Genomic DNA, 25,169 nt, shown 5'->3' with positions numbered 1-25,169 from the left:
AGTCTACAGCTGTAACTGTCATTCAGCATCCTTAGAAGGACATACATTTCTGCAGCTCAGAAGTGCATAAAAATCCTCACTTGACAACGCCAATTCAACTCTTGCAAAAAGAAGGGTCACAGGATGGTCACATTGATAAGAAAATTGGACTTGAGTGCATTTCCCAGAGCTATCTCCTGTGGCAGCATCTAGTACCTACGTAATGGTTTGTTTAAATATGCAGCACCTTTATTTTCTGAACTGATCCAGCCACATATTAAGCAGAAAAAGGTGTCTGGGAACAGCTCAGGTCGAGGCAAATATCTGGCTCCAAACTGAAAAAGAAAAACCCTAACCATCCATACCCGGGGGCCAATGGAGCCGATTCCTCCCTTCTCACCAGCTTCACCCTGAAAATCAAAATCACATTTTTGGTTCAAAGAGATCAAGGAAAAATATAGGATTTTTATCTTCAAAATCCTGTAACTACATGAGATGCCAAGATGTGTTTTAGGTTAAGACAATATATGGCACCAACAAGGAATTGCTGCTCTGAGTGAAAAGACGGATTTGATTTCAGAGCAAATACATTTTGCAAAAAATAACGTTGGTGTGAGCTAGTTGATGGTGAGAAACCTTCTCATTGCAGAGGGGGCAGGGGGGCCCTGCTTAAGGCTGAGCTCCCCATAACGGCGATGTGCCGTGCCGCTCTCCGGCTCCGCTGTCTGCTCCGAGCGTGCCAAGCTGCAGCTCTTTGTGCTGAAGTTTCACATGGCTCTCTCTTTGCTTTAGGCTGAATTTTGTGTGTGGAAAGTTTCAGCTGACACATTTAAATCATTTTTGAGGATGAATTTAAGGAAAATGACTGTGCCAAAGTTTTCTTTTTAATTTTCCCCCCTCCCCCCTTCCTTTTCTTCCTCTCCACTCCCACTATTTTGTTTTTTAAATTTAGGAAGTTTTGGAAAGCAGCAGTTTTTTCCCACAGCAGGCCTGAAACTCAGTTCAAGATTCAGAAAATACATCTTTTGCCATACCCATGAAACTCCACTTTCTGGCCAAATTAAAGTTCTCCAGAAAAAAAAGAAATGGTATAAACACAAAGACTTCCCATAGGAAAAGTCAATTCAGCAATCCCAGGTGGAACAAACCAGCATTTCTACCATGGTTTCAGGAAAAGAAAAAAGGCTAAGGGTCACCCAAGCCCATGTTTCTTCATTACGTAGAGTTTCCTGCCCAACAAGGAGCCACGGCTGCTTGATATAGAAAACACGACTGGATACAGCTCTTACTAAATAAGAAGCAGCTGAGGTGGGAAATAAAGACCCGTGAATGCTGTCCGCATCTCATCATCACCACTTAACACATCAAGACTGTCTCACTGCATTTCTTGGCAGTGATGAAGGTCAATCGAACAGGACGGCACGTAAGCACTCTGGGCTTTGGAGCGATACCGGAGCCATCAATGCAGTGGATAAAAACGTGAACAGAGGTTTAGCTCTCTCAGGGAAAGAGAGGCAATTCGATGGGAAACATGCAAGGAGACAATTCAAAAAACTCTTATACTGATCTCTGCCTGAATCCAGCTTTCATTAAATCACCAGGAAAAGGCAAAACATTTCTTAACACCGCCCTACTTTATTTCAATTTGGGTGGTTTTGAGCCTTTCAGAAGGCAAAGCCTTAAAGCCCCCACTCAGGTGAGCGCCCTGCCCAGCCTCATACCGAATGGATTTCCATTTACCTTGGGTCCTGGCAAGCCATCTGTGCCGTTCTCCCCCTTGGGACCCACGCTTCCTTTTTCTCCCTGAAAACAAGACAATTGTGACAATCGCTAGAAGGGTAGGATGGAGAGCAGATTTCTTCGGGTTATAATGTTATTACTTTATCTTTATTTTTACATACACGAGTGGGCAAAGCTCTGCTTTTAGCCTGAAACGCATCACGTTGCCTTGGTGCAAAAGGGGAGGTTTTGAGATAAAAATGAAGCTTTCAGGCTTAACAGTTTGGCTGCAGGGGGTTACGTTCAGCCTTAATGTGAGCCCCAAAACCACATCACCTGGAGAAGGCTCCAGTGGAAAGCCCTGATCTGGGCAGTGCAAACCCACATCCCGAACCCCAGCTCCAACTCCAGCAATGCTCCCCAATTTACTTCTGAAACAAGAGCTTCTAAATGACAATTCTCTGCCATAGTCAATGAGCTGTCTTTGTAAACTTCTGGGCAGAGCCACAGTGGCAGAGGAGTGGGTTATGCTTCCATTCCTCATATTTTTGTTCTTTTTCTGTGTCAGGGTAGAATTGTGCTTCTCAGCCTGCTCCAATTGTGATAGTATGCCAAGAAACCAGAGAGCAAAAGATGCTGCCAAGCAGCACAGACATAAAGTGGACACAAACCAGAACATACCTTAGGGCCCATAAGTCCTGGTTCCCCAGGGATCCCGTCATCACCCTGATGAAACAGAAGATAAAAGTGATATACAAAGAGCTTGTACACACTTACTGAGATCAAACACATCACTTGACCCCACTGAGTGTTGCAAAGACCTGAGACCAACTCAGGTTTGCTGGAGGCCAGGGGAAAGCTGCAGCAAAGAGCCCAGGAGGCTCCAGCACGGTCCTCCCTGCTCTCCCAGGGAGGCAGATGGGCTTCTCCCAGTATTTGCTTACAGCAGGCCCTAGGGAAGGTGCTCTCTCATCTTCAATAGAAATTAGATAAAGCTTTTTAGTCTTTTTGGGTCCCAAAGACCTCCTGCAAGCTGCCACCCATCCTCACAGACTTCACCACAAGTCACCCATTTGCCAGGAGGAGATTTTCTTGTTTCACTTACCATGCTTCATTGTTTCTCTGGAGCAAAATCACTTTGTAGATGTTAAAAATATTAATTTTATTGGCCAGTTATACAATTTTCAAAACCAAATTCTGGCCTGAAAAACACCCATGGCCAATTCTGGTTTGGGGCAAAGCAGTGAGAGAGAAATGCTGGGCTCTGTCAGCACTTTGGCTTCAGTTAAAGGCAGTGATTTATCCACTGTCTGATGGCACTACCAGAGGAAAATGTGGAGAATTTGGACACGTGAACCTCCCACAGTCTTCAATGCCCAACCCAAGCAGAGTGCCTGTCTGTAAAAGAGTGGGCGACCCCCACGAGACCGGGGTGCTCTGCAGAAACGTCCATCCCAGGAATCTCCAACCCATCCTGGGAGTCGCTGGGCAGACAGCAGCTTCCAGGCGCTTCTTGGTTCAGCTTGAATTACTGGAGTGAAAGGGCTCAAGACCTACTGCTTTGTTTGGCATTTGCCGTTTTATTCTTTTTCTGTTGGGCAGATACGACTACAGCTTTTGGTTTGCTTGTGGTAACAAAAACCAGGCTGAAGGCACGGCTGTACCCATGCTTCAGGGCCGCATGTGCAATAAAGCCAGGGAACACACGGAAAGGCTCGGTATGGACAGCCACGGCTATGACTTCTCCACCAGTGTCTGGCAATGGTTTCCCTTGTTGAGCACTAAGCAAAGCAAAGAGATAAAAACCAAACCAAACGAAAAGAAACCAACCAAGAATGGCCATTTTACCTTTTTCCCTTGGATGCCAGGTTCACCCTTCAACAGCAACAAACAGAAGAGAAAGAAGTGTAGGGACATAACAGAAAATAAAACCAGTTGTACAGATAATCAAAACTAATTGCAAAAATAAGATACTTGCCTTGTCTTGATCATTTTTATTTCCCCCAATATCTAAGAAAGCATATTCCCACAGCACCCCCTTCCAGGCCCTTGCGGCTCCCTCCACCCCCACGTCAAGGTTTTGACACGGGCAGTGGCTGTGGTATTGAGTAGGGGACACGTTCGACATTTACAGCCCCAGGTCAGTGGCTAACGAGATACCTTGGAAATCTGGTATCTGATAAATACTAATAAGTGCAAGTCCAGTGCAAGATACTTTTATCTCCAACCCCCTTATGCGGTAATATCTCAAGCACTTGTGTTAAAACGAGACAGACAAATTACTTATCACTCACCTTTGGTCCTGGAGGTCCCCTGGCACCCTATTGAACGTAAGAGTAGTTGGTATGCTTGTTTGACAATAGAGTATAACACGATAAAAATATTTCCAAAAGTACTTTAGTTCCCATGAAAAAAAGGACAGATGCCAACTTCTCAACTTCCCTTACAAATACAGATGTAAGATCTCTGTGTACCCAGTAAAAAATAAATATTCTTTGATGGCTTGTGTATTTTATGTACTATAAACATCTTTTTATAAACCAAGACCTTAGTGAATTGGAGTTACAATGACAGGAGGCTTCAGGGGGGAAGAAGTGGCGATACAGAAGCAGCACATCCCTCCAGAGGAACCAAGGGGACAAAGACTGGCCTCTTTTCTCCCTGCTGGTACTGGTACCCCTGGACAAACATTTATTTTAGGGCATCTATAATTTCCAGTGGGTTTTTCCAAAAGCATTGACACAAACCCATTTGCTGAAGAGAGTTAAAGGGTGATGTAAAGCGAGGAGCATGCACACACGGATGCTGCTGGGCAATACTAACCATGAGGCCATCCTCTCCTGGCTCACCCTTGGGACCCTGCAAAAATAAAAAGGTTAACATTGAAACTATTATTCCTCATTTTCCAAAACACTCAGCAAAATTAGGATGTTTGGTGGCATTGCATTGCATTATTTTATTAAATGAATTGCCAGCGATCTGGAGATTTGCAACAGGTCATCTGAAGAGATCTCCTCCAGGCTCTTTGAGCTACAACCAGCACCCACAAATATATTTCCAGGTCCTGCTCTTTGATCCAAAACTGAAGGTGGAGAGTCCCCTCTTTCTCCCCTCCATGCCCAAAGCTTTGCTGTATGCGCCGCCATCAGAGCCCAACTGCTGGCTCAGGCTGGGGACCCAGCGGCTGGGGTGGCAGCACCGGGGAAGGGAGCATCCTTCCCCCTCTTCTCCTTTGCTGGGATGGGAACTGCCTGCCATGTGCTCCCTGTGCAACTCCCGTCCTTACAGGCGGCCCTGAAGGTCCTCTTGGGCCATCTTTTCCCGTGTCACCAGGAGGCCCGCGGGCACCTGGGGGTCCTGGTGGACCAGGGGGACCAGTGGCTCCATCTCGACCTTGATCGCCCTGGAAGAAGTTCACACAGACATGGTGAGATGAAGTGGTGTTGGCAAGCAGCGGCCGCGGGGTGCCTGTGACATGCACTGCATCCTTAAGCCATCAGCACCCTGACCTCCGCTGTCCCAGGGGAGCTTAATTACAGTTGCCAACCGGGAAAGTTGGGAGCTCATGGCTGCTTCGCACCCTTTGGGTTTGGTTTCTTAACCAGGGTTTTGCTCAACGCCTTACAAAGAGGTTTTATCTCATTAAGCCCTTGCTTAGTGACAATCTGCATGGGAACCACCAATCTGAGAGCGCCCAGAAATAGCCCAGACCCAACAACATGCTGGCATGGAGCATGCAACACAATTCCACAGCTTAGTGGACCACACAAAAAAAAGAGTAGCGCTTAGCAGTATCCTTTAAATCCAGCCAAAGTCATATATTAACATCCAGCACAGCTCACACCCTGCATTGCTTGGATGCAAATCAAAAAGCAGCAGCTGGGTCTCTGCGTGGTTGTGAAGGTTTGCTAGGTGACTGCTCCGGAGGGGAGCACCCGTTGCCCAGTTATCGGCTCCCAACTCCGCCGCCAGCCACCACAGCCCAGCCCTGGGGCTGTGGCCGGGCACATCCATGTGGCTGCACAATGGAAAACCTCACGGAAAAGCCACCTCATAAATCTTTTAGCAACATCTGGAAGGGTTACCACTGAGGCAGTAAAAGGGCTGTATTTAATATGTGGTCCACCCTCAAATCAGGGACAAGTGTGGGATTTTCAGAAGTCCTTAAGTGACTTAGCAGCACAAATCCCACGGCCTTTCAGCAAGATCCGTGCTCCTAAATCACAGCATAGTTTTAAAAAAAAAATAAAATCCCTTTTTTAAAAAAAAAATCCTTTTGCAAATGCTGAATGCTGCATCCAATTAGGTTGAGTCAAGAGTCTCCCACTGAATTTTGCCTAATTAAAATGTCACGGTTAGAGCACGAGGATTTAGATGACTCCAGTTTAATGCATTTTATTTTACAATACCAGCACTGTTCATATCAACGTTTATGGGACTTTGCTGCTTGATTCCCAGTTCTCACAATGGGAAATGGACCAAATATTAAACCCCATCACTTTTAGGTCTCTCTACTTTGACAAAATTCCCCCTAAATTCCAGTGGGGTTTCACACCCAACAAGAACCTCTGAACGTAGCCACAGTACTGACAATTAATTATAAAACAGCAATAGTGCACTCTCAGCCCCAGAGAAGAAACAAAAGCGACTGAAAGCATCACAGCAAACCGGCGGCAGCAGATGCGATGTCTACCTTGAGCACTCGGCGGCTAAAGACAAGATGATCGTTAGCCAGAAATCCATGATTGAGGCGGGGAAAAACCATCTAGTCAGGTAAAGTCAGAGGCAGAAGAGGAAAGAGCAAGAATTGAGGACGAAAACACAGCAGGAGAGCGAGTTTTAAAGGCTTTAACAATATAGAACATTTTTTTCTTTGATAATTACTTGGTGCACGAGGAGGAAACAATCTAGGTAGACAATAGCAGCTGTTTTAATGTTCTGGAAACACTGGAGCTTGGTAAGCAGTAAACAGACATAGGGAAACAAGTATCTTTTCATTAGTTTACTGCACAATAGGATATTCAAAGCAGCTGGGGTACACAGGATTCCCCTACTGCAGGGCTTTCTGCAGAATAAAGAACATTATTCCAGTAAACCCCACGGGGGATATATCCCAGTATTTCTCCCGGGACCAGATATTATAATTTTTTCCAAGACTAAAATGAATACTGATGTGTTCCCCAGCCTGAAAAATGCAGATAAATCTCTCAGATTTATTTGATGCAAAAACAATGTATTCAGACCATGTCAGTAGTCATTCCTATTGTCTTCTAGCCTTTCCACTTTTCAATCTAGGGAGAAGCGGTAAGATATTTCCTTTCTTAGGACATCACTTGCCTCTCCCTTTCCCCCCCGTCCACCCCTGCACACATCCGTAGGAGGGACCAAAAGGATGGAGCAAAGCCACAAGAAGCCCCTTGGGAACTCACAGCACATCCTCCAGGAGGATTCTGGAAGCTTTCTAAGGAACAAGCCTCTTGACTAAATTACCCAGGGAGCTTTTAAACCTTTCACACAAATTACAGATAACCCCAAAATTCAATTTTGGGAGTAAATATTGCTTAGGCAAGCCCACCTCCTGCCCAGCCCCCCCGGACAGGCTTAGCTGCAGGCACGCACAGGTCCATTGAGCACAGATGTTTTAACACTGTCATCTCAGAAAGGGAGGGTAAAGCAAAAGTCAGATTACAAAAAAATATATATATAATGATCAACCCTGGAAAATAAATGCCTCCCAAGAATTTTTTTCAAGCTGCAGAAAGAGGCTTTAGCTCAGCTCTCACTTAAATACAGCCATTTTGAGAGGAAAAATGCTGAAATCCTAAGATTTTTGAAAACCGAGATGATGTCGTGTCAAAATTAAGGGGCACAAAGTGCTCTTGCACCCAGCCAGGCCATCCAAATACTACAGAACTCACCAGAAAGACTCTATTGGGAGCAAAGGTTTTTGTAGCAGACCCAAAGGACTGAGATTTATGGCTTCTTATGTGCGCGAAGACACACAAGACCATCAAGTGGGATCTTCAGAAAAGCCCAAAGCAAGGCAGAAACTGAGGGTCCTTCCTTTATCCCTTAGAGTGCAGAGCACCATCCAGTTTCACAACTCCCAAGCACAGCCCTGTTTCCACGTGAAATGACAACTTGCACTTGCTCAGAGGCCAAACGCTGTATCCTACAAAATCCAACCACTGCACGTTTAATTTTAAATAAACTGTGTTATAGAAGGGGCCATGAATGGTGAACAGCCCTGAGGGCTAGTAAATACGGAGACACCATCTCTGGCCCAAGAAATATTCGGGATGTAGATAACCAGGCTCCGGGAGAGCAGTTAAGTGTGTTAGAGTTACACATTCCTGCTCCAGATTTACACTCTCCTGATGCGTCTGGCCATGGGACACTGGGCTAACTGGCCTTTAGGTCTGACCCTGTGTGGCCGTGGAGTCTTTGAGCACAGAAACTTTGAATATTGGCAATTTCCAGCTTTAGAGTACTGGACTTTGCCATTTCAACGTAATATTGCAGAAAAAAATAAAATAAAATAAAATAAAATAAAATAAAATAAAATAAAATAAAATAAAATAAAATAAAACAAAATAAAATAAACCAAACCAAACCAAAACAAATACGCATGCATCTGTGTTTACTGTGAGCTCTGCAAGACGCTTCCCATGCTGAGTTTTATCTGCAACGTAAACTGAGCAAGAACTTTTAGCAGAAAGTAAGAGAGAAAAGGCAACCTATCTATCTGCAGGCTGAACTCCAGCCCAGCCCCGCCAGCACGGAATCCCCCAGCGGCTCAGGATACGGGTGCTGACGTTACTGGTGCCGTCTCCAGCAGCGCTGGCCATCGAGCAGGAGCATGCCGCATGGGTCACTGAAGACAAGAGCATTCCTTCCACAGGTTGAAATCTCTTTTCCCTCTCTGGAGAGCAAACCCTGCGCTGCTGCCACACGCCCTGCGCATCCGCTAGCCCAGATGTGCGAAGATCCATCAATCCCATCATTTATCTAAACGTCTGAACTGTCAGTAAGAACGAGATCACCCAAGCTAAGGGAATAAATCCAGAGCAGCCAGCCCAGGGCACGAGCCGTGCTTACCAAAACTGTCCTTTTCAGAGGTATACTATGTTTGATTTTAGAAGACAAATAGAAGCACGAATGTCAGGACACAGCAGCCCCAGCCTTGGCAGCATCCTGCTTCAACTCCCTCTTTCTTCCCCGGAGCAGAGAGAACATCTGCTCTCGGTTTCTCCCTGTATGCATTTAGCAGTATTTGAGCATATTTTATTCCCCATCCTGGTTAATCGAGGCTGTGCAACAGCCTCCCTGATGCCGTTTGCAAGCACCAGCGTTCAGTATCTAAAGGCAACCTAACGTGAACTCCCTCCTCGGCTCTCCAAAATCACCCTCCAACATCTGCCTTCGGCACACTCAGGCGTGCAATAATCTCTCTTTTTGTCCACGCCGGTGGCAGGTGCTTATTAGGGACAGAAAGAGAAGCAGCACAGACATGAATTCAGTAGCAAATCCCTAATTGCCTTCATCCTTTTCTAATGTATTTCTGCATGTGACACTGGACTGAAAGGAATACAGAGTCCTATTAATAGCTTGTGTATCAGAAGAACACCTTTAAGGCTGAAGCTCTGAGCTGTCAAATTTTATGTCTGAACAGCAGGTGTTTTTTTCACAGAGAAGGGATAAGAGGTTATCAAGGGGTTACAAAACTTTCTGAGCAAAGCAATCCTACTTTCAGGGTCAGTCCTTTCTGAAGAAGGTATGAAATATGATGCTGGTATATGCTTCTTCTAGGGTTATATTCTAGTTTTTGTCATGTTAAATCTTGCTATTCTAAATTTGATCTTGCTAACTTCTATCTTTAATTATATACAATGAGGACTTGCAGACTTCCACTGCAGACTGTCTCTCCAAAGCTGCCCCAAGCATTATTCTTTACTAATCTATCATTCCTAATGATAATATTTTTGTCTTCACTGACACACACTATCCCCACTCCATCACCCATAGACACGCACATTCATGAGGGCGGCAGCACTAGATACATCCCTAGTTATTCATCCTCCTGTTGATGCTCGGACTTGCTGCGACACATCTTTCAAAAATCAGCTAAAGAAAGCTGCCGCTGAAACTTGAGGAAGAAGATAGAGTAAATTACGAAATAAAAAATAATCTGGGCCAGATGGTACCAAGGAGCTTCATAACCAATTCACAACCTTGTTTGTCCAGACACGTAAAGGAAGCTATTTTCAAAGCAGGCATCAGTAGTTAAAACTAGTTGTGGCATGGCCCTACTAGGCTTGTTTCTCCCCCTTTCCTTCCAAATTGTTTCCAAGCCTTTTTCTTACTGTAATGCAAAAAAAAAAAGTGAATAAAAGTAAAAGTAAAGCAAAACCTGGACAAATGCAGATCAGAAGCAAAAAAAGCCTGTTTTTCTTGGTAGATTAAACCATAGGACAAGTGTTGGCACCCTGTGAGTCCAGAGGGAGCCTGTCTCCAATCTCCCGCAGCACAAACAGAAGCTGTGGCAGGAGGTAGATTCCTGCGTTATTTGATGCAGGTTTCAGAGCCTGAGCATCTCCTGCACTGCCCGAGCCACCAGCCCCAAAGTCATCCACAGCCAAGGAAGGTAACCTCAGGCCCATGTGCCACTGAATCAATTCTCAAAGCCTTTTTGAAGTATGTCGGTGGGCACTTAGAGAAGGTTGATGCTTATGCTGAGTCCCTCCTCAGCCACACAGGGCATAAATCTATTGGAGAAATTTTAGGGGCTCTCTGATCCCAAAGATGACATTTCCAAAGGCACCCAAGGTGGGACCTGCTTCAAAAATGACACAAACTTCAAAAAAGTGACTTAACTGCTTCTAAAGGAAAAAAGAAAAATGGCTCTGAGGCATCTGTGCCCAACATTAACCACTGAGGTCCTGGCTGTGTTTCCAGCAATCGCATCTAAACCTAGCAGCTGACTCTTGGATGCCAGTTTTGAATCTGATCTCTGCACACATCTCAGCTTCCCAGCACATCCCCACCACAGGGTTCCCAGCAGGTACCCACACCGAACAGCCAGCCCCGCCTCTGTTCCTGCGGCAGAGCTGACCTCAGAAGTACCACAAACCTCACAGTGAGCCCTGCTATCTCATCCCCAACAGGGGGGACTTCGTGTTGCAGCTGCCATTGCCAGAACAGCTTTCCTTCATCATACAGCTAATTAAAACCCTTTATTTTCAATCAAAAGCACCCTAAGCTCCCATGGAGGTAGCTCAGCGAGACAGAAAGAATCTTCCATTCTGCATAACATGGTGCCAGGTCTTTCCTTGGGACACCAGGTCTCACCACTGTGTGCTGGTGCTCTAACACCAACAAACAGGGAACACAGCATCAAGAGAAACACGGAGTCTGTCTGTGACACTAGAAGAAGCAATCAGGAACAGAAAAACCCTGTAAAAGCAAAACCCTTCATGAGGTAGCTCAAGGTCTTCAACTCTTGTTTCTCTCAAAGTTAGGAAAACCACCACTTAGAAAGAGCTCCAATGGCAAAATTAAACATTCCCAGAACTGTTCCCATATCTCAGTTTACAGCAAAAAAAGCTCCATAAAGCCTTGTTTTGTGTAGTGACCAAACACAATTAGATTTTAGAACGAATCAACATGCTGTGTCACTACTTACTCTTGGGCCGATGTCCCCTGCTTCACCCTGCGTGTTGGGCAAAACAGTAAGGGTTAGTTATCAGGTTTAAATCTCCAGCACAAAGGACCAAGTGCAGGGTCAGCTAGGCACTGGAAGAGCACACAAGGGAAGTGACAAGAATCCTATTGCTTAATGTGTTCAAAACCAGGGAGGAGATGGGCTCGAGAGAGCACAATAGGGAAAGATTCTGCCCTGGCAGATGATGAAACAGATAATAAATCAGAAATAGTGGGTTGTTTCCAGTTCTAAGGCTCCTCTAGCAATTGCTTATGTTCTACACATGTGAGGAGTAACATCACTTTCAGTACAGTAATAACCTTCTTTGGCTGTTCTCATTTTGTGGGAGGATGTCATGCAAACAGAGAGCGATGGAGCCCACAGCCTTCCTCTTGGAGGAAAGCAAGAAGAGAGTTGTATGCTGCTCTTCTAACCCTGAAGGGGTTCCTAGGACCCTTGCAGCATGGTTGAGCTTTAAGGCCATACTTATTCCTCCTAAACCTTTGCAAACTCTTTCTTCCCTTTCCTTTCCAAGGCTTATCCAAAAGCAACCCAAAAACCCTGCTGCCATGGCTCCACATCCTGATTAAACCCAGTTGTAATGCCATGCTGGCATACCGGGGTGACCTGAACGGAGAGAATTACACCAGATGGAGGACAGGCAGCTGCTTCCCCAAAAAAACACATGTTAATTTAGACCTTACCTTTTCCCCTTTTGGTCCTGGAGGTCCCTGGAAATATATAACAAGGATCCAAGTTCAGAATCAGCAGAATCATCAACGCACACAAGGTCAAATCCAAGGAGATTGCACCCATCGATTCACAAAGTTGAGCTATGTTTGTTATTATTTCAACTGCTATTATTCTAAGTTACACAAATACCACACTACCAAAAAGCAGCGGTGACAGAGGACCAGAGAAGAACCAGGGCAGGGCAAGCAGCGTGACAGCCGCTTACAAACACATGAGTTTAAATAAATGCAAGAGATTTCTTGAAGTATTAAATCACTCCTAGAAAAACACATGCTCAGCGTATCATTACAACAATTATACATCTGTTAGAAATAAACAAGGAGGAGGGGCTGCTCGCTTTGGTGTGTTTGCTGAAGACATAAGCCATCTTCCCTCTAAGCAGCTTTTGGTAAAGCAGGCAGGTAGAAACACGCTGCAGCTCCAAAGAGAAGCCGCAGAGTGTGTGGGCTCTGTATGCTCCTTCCAACACTGAAAACCACTGAATCTTGGGGTTCAGCCCAATTCACGGCGTTTAAGTGGGACCCATTGGGACACAGTGGGGGAAGGTCAGCATAAAGGTTGACTGCACCTCTGCTCAGCATCCCTTCTGCTGTTATTTTGGCCCTAAGCGAGGCCCTTGGCCCCCTACTCTCAAGGAAAAGATCACGAACGGTCTGGTTTGAGTTTGTCCATTTGATACGTTTGCTTTTTCAGTGAGATTTTCTCTGCCTCCCACCCAGAGGTCTCACTCCTGCCTCGGGCACACGCACAACTCCCAGCCGTTTGCGTCCGTGTTCATGCCGAGGGCAGTGGGTGCAGGAACGTGCTCGTGGGGTTCACCTTGCTCTTCCATCACTTCATTTTGCTAATTCAAAGCCAAGCCGTGAGCACGGTGGTGTGAGGTGGCCTTGCAGTTTCTTGGATTTTTTTTTCTTTTCTAATGCTTTATTTCCAGATTTCTTTTCCTTCTCATTTGTCACCTTCAGGAGTGGGATACAAATAAACCAGCACAATGTAAAGCTATATCCAAACACTCCCTGGCTGGCTGGAAATAAGTATCTTGAATAACTTTTTGATTCCAAAGGCTGAATGACTTCTCCCCACTTTGAAAATCAGTTGATTCAGGACCAGAGCTTGAAAAGATTTCAGATGGTGCCCTCTAGTGAAAGTGGTGGAAGAGAGAGGGATTTGGACACAAAGGCACCTGTGACCACTGCCAGCAGAAGGAATCAGAACCAGCTACAGTCCGGCAAGCACACAAATAAAAAAGTCTTTGTTTGTGTAGAATAACTAAGAAAAGAGTGGAGCACCTAGGCCAAAGAGCTACCAAGGAAAAATGAAGTCAAGAAAGCAGCTCATAAAATGAAGTCTAGGCTGTTCCCCAAAGTACTGCGTGGACACTGGGTGCTCTCAAGCAGTTCCCACCTGGGCTCCTTTGGAGGCAAATTAATCCATTTTGGGACCAATTACTTTTATGATACCACTTTGTAGCACCAGGAACATGCAAGCAAGATTACTGACTTTGCTTCTTCCAAGATGCTACTGGATTTTACTTCTCCAGTTTGGGCTGCAGCCCATCTGCAAAGTCTCTGCTAGCCCAGTTGGTGCAGGAGAGGGAGAAGCAGCTGAGATGAGCTGACACGTAAAGAAAAGCTCACCTCTATCTGTGCTGGCCAGCCCTGGCTCAGAACTTAAACTTGTACATGTTACAGACCGCAGAATAATTTTCATAAATACATTTTTTTTCCTCTAAGCAGTTGTATATGCAGTAATAACTAATAACAGTTGAGATTCTGCAGAGCAGCATGAATGAAGACATGTTACATTTGGCATTCAGTGCTACTTACTGGTTTGCCATCCAAACCAAGAGGGCCCTGAAAAGGGAAGGGAAAGACAACGTCATTAAAAAGAAATGATTTAAAAAAAATCCATTGACAAACATAGCAATATCAGTCATGCTCTGAAAGAGTCTGAAAAGTGCAACCTTTGGCTATGTTACTTATACACCTAATCCTTCATCCATGCAGTCCAGCAGGAAGGTTTCACAGAAGTACAGTAAGAGGCATCAAACAATTTGCAAAGTATGAAGGAGCGTGAGAGGAAGCGACAGGGTTAGTGAGAGGGATAAGGTGACACTGCTCTGGCACAGCACTCGGGACTCCCTGAGGTTTCGAAAGACTAAAAGAGCAGCAGTAAAAGGTGCTGGATTTGGGTAAACTGAGCAGATCCCAGTGATTCACTTCAACCTTGGATCTGAACCATCTGTTTTTTGTGAAAGGACTTGCTGAAAGTCTACCATTTTACCCAAGATGTGGGGATCAGGCATCACACTCAGTCCATAACGGTAAGTCTCATTGATGGGAAGGTGCGCGAGGGAGTAAGAGAGGTGCATCCGCCCTGCAGGCTGACACCTGGATGCTTCACTCATCCACAGCGCTGCAAAGTTGGAAATGCACTTATATTTGCAGAATCAAGCACTTGGTCCCCCCAGTTCTTCCCCAGGTCCCCCCTATCCAGAGCTGCTGCAGGAGCGCATGGCAAATAAACACGATACACACTTATTTCCCCACTCTTTCTGGCATCGACTCTTAACTAATGTGAAGCCACTGAACGTACCGGGCTATAGGAAACTTGGCTTCTGAGAAAAAATGCACACGGGGAGAGGAAGCACAGATGCTCCAAGGCCCGTGGACAAAGACAAAGCCGCCCCTGCTGTCAAGCCAGAGCCGGCACACAGGCACTTGGGGATGAAGAACTCAAAACTCAACAGTTACAGTAAATCGCAGAAGAGCTGCATTTCCACCCATCCGTGACCTGATGCCTGGGAACTTAAAGCTTTTCCTCACTTAAACCCAAAGAAGTTTCAACCCTGTAGACTGTTCCTGAAAAGACACAGCATGATGGTTGGAAGTCAACAAAGCCCTTGAACACCTGGTTCATTCCCAGATTTCCAACATGCGCTCACATGGTTTCCTGGGTGAGGATCCACCTCAGAGGGAGCTGCGGGCTGTGCTGAACAGCGGGCATGGCATCCCTGCCCTGTCCCCGTGGCAAAGCCTGACTCAGCGCTGCAGCACAACCGACTGCTTCTGTCATCTCAAACCCAACCCAGCCTTGCTCTCATCACTGCCTACTGCAAATTCAAGGCTACACCTGCAAAATAGTACCTTGGGCTCAGCATCCACTCCCTCCTACATCTGCATGGCCACGTGTCTGTGGCACACATGCATCCTCCTACCTCTTTCTGCAGAACTGCTGGGCTGAAATATTTTCTCGCATTGCTGCCCTGTACACCAGGAGGACCCATTGAAGCAAATGTAGTTTGGGCAATAGTATAAGACAATAAAAAAGCATCAATGTTATCTGTATTTCTTAGGAACTGGTTAGGCTGAACCTTCTTTAGTTCAGCTTCAATCTGTGATGGTGAAATTGAGCAGAAAGGAAAAAGGTGTGTAAGAGAAGCCTAAGGGCTGGGGTAGAAATAGCATCCTTCCAGCTCGCAGCTCCAGCCATCGATAAGGAATACATCAGTCTGCAGGGGCTGTGTTGATGGGGCTTAGAACATGTAACAACACAGCTCTGTTAGGAAAGAGGTAAATACTGGTGGCTGAAGCCTGGGCAGAGCATTGGTGTCCGTTTTACAAAGACTAGAGGACCTGTACAAGAGTTCACTTGAAAATAAATGGTGATTTCTTTACACACGAGATATCTGATATGACCAAACACAGGTTATGCTCTTCATGTGATGTGTATTGCTTCTCATAAGGAACTACCACTACACAACTGCTATGTAGCAGAAATAAAAAGTATAAATGGATGCAGTTGTGTCTATTTATGTTACGGCTTGCAGGTCACAACTGGACCACTACTTATTCCCTTAATACCTTCTCCCAATATTTTATCTCATCTCAATTCCTTACATTGTAACAGCTGGGAAGGGTATCAGGTCAACTGAATATCTTTCCTGAAACTATAATAGTTTGAGATGGTTTTCCTGAAGCTCCTAATGCAACTCTCAGATCTCCAGAGGACAAGATGTGGGACCTGAGCAGAGAACTTGCCTCAAATTCAACTTCTCAAAGGAATAGAAGTCCCAAAGATTTAATTTTTTTTTTTTTTTGAATTTACAATACCAATTCATTAGCTTTAGCTATTCTTGTATAAGTCCACAAAGGGACATCCAAAAGGGAAAAACAATGGCCTATTCAAAGGATGTTTGTTTGAGGGAAAGCATTTAATACTTGAGAGAAACAGTGTCCATCGGGCTTGCAAAGGGGCTCTCGGCCAGCTGTGCTGATGAATGGACAAGACTAACTCAGACTTTTAAGTGTTTCCTTATTCTAGGCCAGAGATTTTATTGACTCTGCTCTATCTACTCAGCCAAAGACCTGTGTGAGCAAGGGCAGGGTTTCCGAGAGCAGACAGAGGATTGCATCTGTAAAGTAGGATAGAGCATCTGATATCCGTGCCTGCTTACTTGATTGCCTGCAACTTTCAGCAAATCGTTGTTTTCTTGTATTTAAATTCTGCTCCGTGTCATTTTAATTAACAATGAAGGACTCATCTGTTTATTTGACAGCTAAAGTACTGGAAAACAACAAATAAGCCCCTATTCCACCAGTCAAAACCCAATCCTGTAGAGGTTTTCATTTGGGGAGGACAAAAATCACTTCCTCTTAAATGATCAGCACAAAGTGTAAGATAAAAAGTCAGTTTTCTGGACACGCCATTACAAGGCCCAAGTAAGAGAAAGCATCGCAGTGGCCTCATGCTGTGCTTTTTGCCCAGGGATAAATTTCACTCATACCTTTATCCACTCTCAATTATAAGCCTTTTGCTCCTGATCACACTCCTTTGACATCACTAAATCTCACGAAGAGGAGATGAACTTGCTGTTCAGGACAAATCTGATGCTTTAAGGCAAGGCACAGAGAACATTTTCAATGGTTTTCCCCCAAAACATGGTTCTGACCAAAACCACCCCTGCACCAGTCAAATGAGACAAAACCCACCGATCCTGGGTGCTTTGAGGAAGACGACACCAACATGGTCCCAGCTGACATTACTTAGTGGATGTCAGAGCCCACTCCCTGCTGATAATCAACTCGGACCACATTTTCTGCCCATGCACTACTAAGGACCACCAGTGTTTGGTACTGGGCCAACACAGCTCTGCAGGGCATCTTCCACGTTTGAAGAGGAAAGAGGAAACATTGCAGTGACTTTGATCAAGAAAATATATCTGCAACATCTGGCTGGAGGCCTCAGATAGCCAAGGCAGGAGGAACTAGGTTAGTGAGGAGAGATGGTGACACGGAGCAGGGATGTGCAGTAGTTTCAATTTTTCACCTCGCAAACAGTAACGTAAGCACATGGTGTTCCTGTAGGTTAAGTTACCCAAACCACAGTGCATCCCCAATGCCACCACCTGGGTGAGTGCATTATTTCTATAATTATATGCACGTTATAGTATACTTTAACAATATATTATTTAGTAACATATTGATGCAACGATGCTCAGCATGCAGGATGGATGTTGGGACCTGAGCAGATGTTGTTACTACATCATGCGCTCTTGCCATGTGTTCCTGTTTGGCCATGCAACATTTCAACTGCAGAGGGGCTACATTCAGATGTCTTTTAAAACCAAATCTGATTTTTGATTTGTTTTGTTTCACAATGGAAGTTCAGAAGCCTTGCGATGTAGCACCAAAATGTCACCTCTCATTGCAAAAGTGAGAGTCAACTGATGCTGAGAGCAGCTGAAGGCTTGGGAACAGTTTTGAGTTTGCCAAAAAGGGAAGATGTGGAGCTTGCAAGCTCTGACTCACGTGCAGAAGTTCTTCCAATAAATAACAAGCATCTCCTCTGTACATTCCTTACCCTTATTCAAAGCAAGCCAAGGTGCCAGCCTGGCTAACTGGCTCCCTGCCTTCCTCCTGCAGTGCCATAACTGCTGCTGGCAGGGATTTATGTGCTCTAGCAACGTTACAAGAATTTTAGGGGGGGGGGGGAAATATCAGTGAAAACAAAGCCAGAGATTATTAAGAGGACAACCCTTCGGAGTTGAGAAATCTTCTCTTGTGGTTATTTTTAATGTTTCCTGCTCTGCTAAAAATTAGCACAGAGGTCGGAAGGAACCCTGCAAATTCTTCAATCTCTGTCTCTGTGGTTTTGAAAAATAGTAAGATCTTACATTTGAAAAAGAGGAAAGTGTCAGAAGAAAAGAGCACAACAATGTTTAAGTATCCCCATGAAGGGCCCTGGGTCATTGGGCAGCGTGGTTTGCAGCGCGGCCAGAGAGCATGGACCATCCTTTCCTATAGGCTACGCTCTAAATCTTTGCAGGCGAGACTGCAAAGGGGATGCGGTTCCTCAGCACATTTTTGTAGGAGAAGAAAGCTCTGGCAAAAGCTGTGACCAAGCACGCCCCGCCAGACCCGTCACAAGGAAAGTGGAGAAAGGCAGCCAGGTTGCTGTGGCTTCTCCAAGCTTCCCAGCTGAAAGAAAAGGGGAGAAAAGGGACTGAGAAATGAAATGTGAGTCCGCTGAGTAGCAGCTGAGAACCACTGCAAATGAATCAAGTACAAGAGACACACTCTGGGATGTCAGATCATCCCCAATTACTGCTATCCCCTCCTCCCCCTCCAAAGTCCTCAGTGCAGAAGGACCAGAAGCCCTTATAAAAAAGTAGGTTTCTACTCCATCCAGTATCACTTCAGCTACAGTAATCATTCGCCTGCACTTAAATATCTGTGAAGAAACAGACTCCACACATGAAACCTTTCATATTAGGAATTCTCCTGCGCACACAACGACTGCAATGGCTGTGAGCCTGGACAAGTCCCTGGTGGGAGGTTCCTCCTGCACCTGCCTTGCCCTCGAGGGGTTCCCACTGTGAGACCCCAAAATCGTGTCAGCCTTTGATGTAAAATAGCATTGGAAATGTTCCTATCAGGAGCTGCTGTATTTAAGCATTAAGATCATTAAAATCTCAATAGCTTCTGGTTTAACTATGCATAAGCACGGATGGACTCACTGGAATGGGATGGGATTGGTGCATACGGGAACAGCCCTGCACCTAAAGAAATAGAATTTTTTGACATCAACATGACTATAAAAATCCTTTACTAATAATTTTCTGTTTCTTTGTTGGAAAAAAGCCACAAATGTTGTTCAACACAAATTCCCCTTTGGTCCATGACTACATGCAAACCTGAAAACTGCTTTTTCATTACTAGGTAGTACTTTTTTCTTCTTCTTCTTTTTTTTTTTTTAATCAAAAAGCTTTTACCATTCTCTTACAAGCACAGAACTACTATGTTGCTGACATATGAGTATTTTCTAATGTTTGGAAGATTAATTGCTTTAGGTTTGAAAATAATTTATACTTGTCCATGCATCAGTGAATTTATCTTAAAAACAGAAGCAAAGAATAAGTGAAAAGTGGGATCTTTAACAGCTTGGCTGCCCCACAATGGATACAGGTCTTTTAAACATATTTTCTGGGTAAATCATTACAATATCTTTTTTTTCCCTTATTTTCAAAATCACTAAAAAGAGCAAAGCACAAAAGCGAGTACGGATAAATACCCTGTCACCAGATTTGACAAAGAAATGATTTACACGTAACATTCACTGAGGTCCCATTTTGCATGAGTTAAGCTTTAAATACACCCAAACTTGGAAAGGTAGCTAACACCTTTCTGCAAACACAAGTCCCTTCCGTGGGGCAGGTCTCTGCAGGGGATGGCGAGGGGGCTGCCCGAACCTCCCCAGGGCTGCTGCCGCCCCCAAACCAGCCTCGACGGCACCTGCATCCTAACCGAGTCCCGCAGCGAGGCACGGAGACCACAGCTTTCTGCACCGACTATCAGCTGATTTATAGTCTTCTCCAAGAGGAAGGCAAGATGTCACAGGAGTAAAAGGTAAGCCAGACGGGGGTATTTATCTAACCATTAAGTTGTATTCCTGGATCAAAAACTACTTTAACTGTCAGGTTTCACTAGCACGTTTATCAGGAGGGCAGCAGCTCCCATGTGAGTCAGTTCCAGATTTAAAAGCACAACAGGAGGCACTTGAGTGATGGAAGATGTCTCACAGTGTTTTCATCCCTATAAAGACCAAACCCTACACATGGTGTAGCACAAGAAGCAAGACAACTCTGAAAGCCAGGCATGGCCACTGCTGCCTACAGGTGTGCGTTACTCCAAGCCTGGAGACAGCTGGGTATACAAATTTTTGAGGGAGAATTCACTGCCACAAAGTTTGTGAGGGTTTAATAGGAAACCGTGGTCTGGTTTGGTTCTTTCCCTCCTCCATTCCACTTGCTGACACGGTCCTGCACGGCCTCAGAGCCAGGCTCTCCTTGTTCAGCTACAAAACCCCATTTCATTTTACAGACGAGGGTAATTAGGGGTTCCCCCAAAATCCATCTCCCTTAAAACTGCAACCCCATGTGAAACATCTGACCTTAGATCTCAGGGGAGATCCTGACGGGGCTGCTTTGTGTGGTGGAGTGAGCTGAGCCTTCCTCGCCCATGGAGCCCCTCCTGGCTGCAGTGGCTCTCACCCCTCTCCCAGATTTCTTCCCAAAAAGGGCTACCTGAGCACACCTTAGCCATCCGCACAGCATCTGGTAGGGCTCAGCATCACCAAGCCCTCAAAAAATTCCTCCAAAACCCTTTTCTGGTGTCCCGCAGCCCACACCGACAGCAATACATCCTCTAACAGAGGTGTCAGGCAAATGATACAGTGCAGTAGCCCGATAGGGGCCAACCGTGTGTTAACAAACCAACGAAAACCACACAAATCTATGCTCTGTTCAAAAAAAAGATCTGTCCTCAGACTGCTGGGCGGCCTCTGCCCATTCTTTGATGGAAACGTAGCAGAAAGGAGCAGTAATTTGCTAAAAACTTCACCCATAATGCAAACCAGACCGTGGGGCTCTGCAAGGGAGCAGCCACCTCGGAGCTGGGCTGGTCCATGCCCGGCATCTGGCGGCCGCACACTGCAACCAGAACCCAGCACAAGGCATGATTAATTGCAAGGGTTTCTAAAATCCTTACGAAACAAACCCAAACCAAAACAAAATCCCCAAACGCTATCCTGAATAAGTTTTTGGGGCAGTGCCAGGCCCTGCCTACTGTTCAGCCTCCTTTGAATCACCAGCGTTGGCTCATCCCGCCACACCAATCATGTCCATCAGGGCTTAGTTGTGGAAATAAGACAGATTTTCTCCTCTCTCTTAGAAATGAGATGTGCCTCCTTCCAACTCTTTGCAGAGCTTCCACCTTGTTTTGCTGAATGTTTTCTCAAAGAGAAATGTCTGGAAGCAAATCTAACACCGGCTGGTCCAAAGGGGTGGGAAGCAAGCGCCGCACGGGAGCCGCACGGGACATCGCTTGGGTTTGTATGCAAGGTTACTTAGATAAAATCCAAACAAATAACATGAGAGAGCCTGTTTGTTTGCTCCTCCCAGTGCAAAGGGAAGGGAGGGAGAAGCCACAGTCAACTGCCTCGATCCCCAGGCTGACAGTGCTCTGCAAGGAGCACCTCGACGTGCCGGGTCAGCTTATCTGCTGCTCAGCATCATTTCAGAAGCAAGAGCTCACTCATCTGTGCATCACATTGCACCAGTTTTCTTCCAAAACAACTAAGTGATTTTATGGAAGAAAGAGTCCCCGACTTCCTCCAAATTTCTGAGGCTTAAATGAGTTCCATGTGCTCTGTGCAACTGCTTTTTCAAGCATTTGGTGCCCAGTTGGGTTTTGGACTGTTCTAGTGTCCAGCTATGAGAGAGGGGATGGCCTCTGCAGTGGAAATGCAATTTTGAAGTCAGTAAGCAATTGTTTTAGAAGAGTATTGACATTATGAGCAAACACTTCAGCCTCTTACTGCCTGCCTTTATATTCTTGCCCCATCAGTGCCATCCCTGGTCAACAGCTGTTGTTTGGATTACCTCTCTTCTGTGGTTGATGAGCAAACTACTTGGTTTTGTTCTCATTTTCCCTCTGCCTACAAGCTAAGCCGTGCCCAAATGCGCTGGAAACAAAGGTGCAGATCCACCAGCCACACTCACTCTCAAAGCAGGGAACCAGAGGAAGACCAGCAGGAGAAGCCAGAAACCAAAGCTCTGCTTGAACCAGGTATTGGGTGATGATTTCCACCATCCATCCTTGCAACCATTCTCATTGACAATCCTTCCCCTGAGTGAGCCATCTTCAGGATAAGGGAGCCAGTTGGGTCCAAGCCATCACCCAAAAAGCACTGCATGTCCTACATTAGAAATCTGTGCAGAAAAGTTCTCCTTGCCATTTTTGTCAGCACCTTCACCAGGGTCCTTTTCTATCCCTGGCTGGAAACACTGGAAGCACAGAAGATAAACAAACGTATCTGCAGTTTCTCTGCTGGGTGGGATATAAGGCAACTTTTTATTTTCCCTGTGGCAGAATTACCTCTAAATCAAAAGAAAAATAAACTGTTGTCATGAACAGCTGGTCTTTACTAAATCATTGTCTCCACATCAATGCACCAGTAAATGGACATAGCAGGAAAATACGCTGGATCTGCCTGAAGAGGTTTTCCCCTTTAGGCATATAAATACGTGAATTGGCTCAAAAAATGATATTAAAATCAAATGAAAAAGACTAGAACTACAAAGTTTGCCTTGTAAAATGAATGTTACTTCTGTCTTTTGGGCTCCTACTGGTAGAAGTATGTGTGCAAATGCTCCTTAAAACCAGAATATTTATGAGCAAAGATACTGAAGAGAACAAACACAGGACCAAACCCTAAATTAGTTATGACCTTGATGTACTCAGCTAAATAGCCAGCTTACCAACGGAAGTCTTCATTTTGGGGATGGATATCAATCACATGATACAGTATTTGAAAATTTCTGAGCCTGGTGAGGCCAGATGTTAAATATGGGTTTTTTTTTTTAATTCTGTGCATGCACAACCAATCAAAATACCCAAATAATGTAGAGGCACTCCGTGTCTGTGCATGAGCCATCACCCAGGGTCTGGAAAACATCCGCCTACTGTGAAAAAAATGGAGAAGTCTGAGATCCACACACTCTTCCATACAGCCCATGAGGTCTGACCACATAGTGCAGCCTCCTGTATCTCACAAAGGATTTCTGGCAGAAAGAATTAAGCCACTGCCTGCTGCTCTGGTTTAGGCATGGAGCAATACTGAGTTACGCACAGCTCCTTCTGTGACTCCGGTGGGCTGCACCCTGAGCACGCCCAAGCAGAACTTGGAGATAAGCACATAGATGAAGGCAACTCATCAGGTCATCAGGCAGCCCAATTCCAAGTTAATTCTACAGTTTTCCTGTAAAAGCAGTTCATTATTAATGCCACGTCTGGTTTTCTGGTGTTGCCATTTCCAAAATGCCTGGCTAAGTGCCTGTCTTGGAGCTTTCTGGTAAACTGAGGGACCACAATGGGATGGAGGAATTGCCACCAGGAATGGGCTTGGGTATGTGTTTCTCATTTCCCATGCATAGCCTCTCATACACCTATGGGTCGCGCACAAACTGCTTGCACAGACTTCCCCTTGCTAAGTTACCTACACTAATTACAACTCTTAATTGCTGAGGGGAGAAGACTTGAAACTGCGTTGATTCCAGCCAAGGTCTAGAACTGCCACCAAAGGCGCTGTCACACCGCTCCAGTGCACTGGGGTCGTGCAAGTCAAGGAACCAGCATCCCTTCTGCATGTGCTCTTCCAACCCCTGTCTCAGACATCAGCTCAGAAAAAAAAACCCATTTGGCTTCGCTTTATGTCTTGAAAATTAATTAAAACCAGAATTTATCATCCTTACAAGCTGATTTCCGGCTACAGGCCTTAAGGCTGACTTCAGTGAATAACTCTGGATTTACAACACCGAGGCCAAAGGAAGATATTAGCTCACTGTGCAGAGCTCCCAAAATAAGTTTCTGAAGATACTGAACTGCTTCACTCCAACAGCTCTTCAGTGTGAGGTGAACTTTAAACACATGAGAATGGCCTGTGCAAGAGTATTTCATTTTTGACTGAGCAATTATTCCCTGAAATGTGTGCCAGTGTTGAGCAATGCCTGTGCTTTACCCTAAGTCCATTAATTGATTACATTGGTGTAGTCATTAGAAAAGGATGCTACTAGTCAATATTGAATTATTTCAAGCAACAAGCTGTACTGCTTCTAAGCAGGCAGAACTTGAGGCCTTTTCTCCTAATTTCCCAAAGAGTTCCCATCAGAAGGAAGATGCTTGGGTTCCTTCAGGCAACATGAGCATCTTACAAAATTCAGAAGGCAAACATCATACGCCAGAGGAATGAAATGAATAACACTCTGCTCAGCTAAAAATAGATGCTAATATGCCAAGGAAATGCATAAAATAGGAGACAACTCTGTTTCATATCATACTTTTTTTCTGCACAGCCTCCTCCCTGCTCTGCTTTTTATTAATGAAGACGTGCACATGAACTAATTCCCCTCATTAATCAACTTCATTCTTTTAGTTTCTTCCCACTTGAAGTGACAACTCTCCATTTGGGATGTCACGTAGCGGCGCAGCAGAGACTGATTCTCGGCATGGATGACTAGCAGAGGCGGATGAAACTCTCAAGGAACAGAGGCTTTGGCTTCAAAAGGCGCCTCCAGTAGATGGGAAGAGGGAAGGGAATGGCTTCTGGTGAACCACAAATGCAGCATCTCATTGGAAAAGAGAACTATCATGTAGGAGAATAGCTGAGTATTTTGAAGGCAAGTAAGAAACCAGCTCCGTGTGGGACGGGAAGGGACAGGGGCAAGGCAGCTAAAAGCATCACCCAGCCATAGGTTCTCCCCGCCGTACACTATCTGTCTCCATTAAACCGCTTCATAATGTGAAGATCTGTCTGCACTGAAAGGTCATCTGCAAAGCCTACTCACAGTTTAGCTCTTCCATCTGCTCCTCATTTTCTCTTTTTTCCTCCTGCCCAGATGCAGCTGCCCACCCTGCTAACGTAAGCAGCCGAAAGCCCCGCTGCATCAGCCCTCTGCACA

General features: G+C 45.3%; 1 protein-coding gene across 1 annotated transcript in view; it reads right to left on the bottom strand.

The window, feature by feature from the left end:
• The window catches only part of COL23A1 (collagen type XXIII alpha 1 chain), a 188,927-nt gene that overhangs the window by 14,683 nt on the left and 149,075 nt on the right, over window positions 1-25,169 (bottom strand). The window contains exons 5-14 of the mRNA XM_054079887.1: window positions 13,978-14,004; window positions 12,103-12,129; window positions 11,381-11,407; window positions 4,985-5,101; window positions 4,522-4,557; window positions 3,993-4,019; window positions 3,547-3,573; window positions 2,380-2,424; window positions 1,720-1,782; window positions 345-389 (exon numbers count right to left, since the gene is read on the bottom strand). Of these exons, the coding sequence (XP_053935862.1) occupies window positions 345-389; window positions 1,720-1,782; window positions 2,380-2,424; window positions 3,547-3,573; window positions 3,993-4,019; window positions 4,522-4,557; window positions 4,985-5,101; window positions 11,381-11,407; window positions 12,103-12,129; window positions 13,978-14,004 (441 nt within the window). The remainder of the gene's footprint in view (window positions 1-344; window positions 390-1,719; window positions 1,783-2,379; window positions 2,425-3,546; window positions 3,574-3,992; window positions 4,020-4,521; window positions 4,558-4,984; window positions 5,102-11,380; window positions 11,408-12,102; window positions 12,130-13,977; window positions 14,005-25,169) is intronic.

Source organism: Cuculus canorus, chromosome 14 (assembly GCF_017976375.1).
Source record: "Cuculus canorus isolate bCucCan1 chromosome 14, bCucCan1.pri, whole genome shotgun sequence".
NCBI classification, from domain to species: Eukaryota; Metazoa; Chordata; class Aves; order Cuculiformes; family Cuculidae; genus Cuculus; species Cuculus canorus.
Note: the sequence above shows the minus strand (reverse complement) of the source record. Positions and strands in the feature narration are given on the sequence as shown.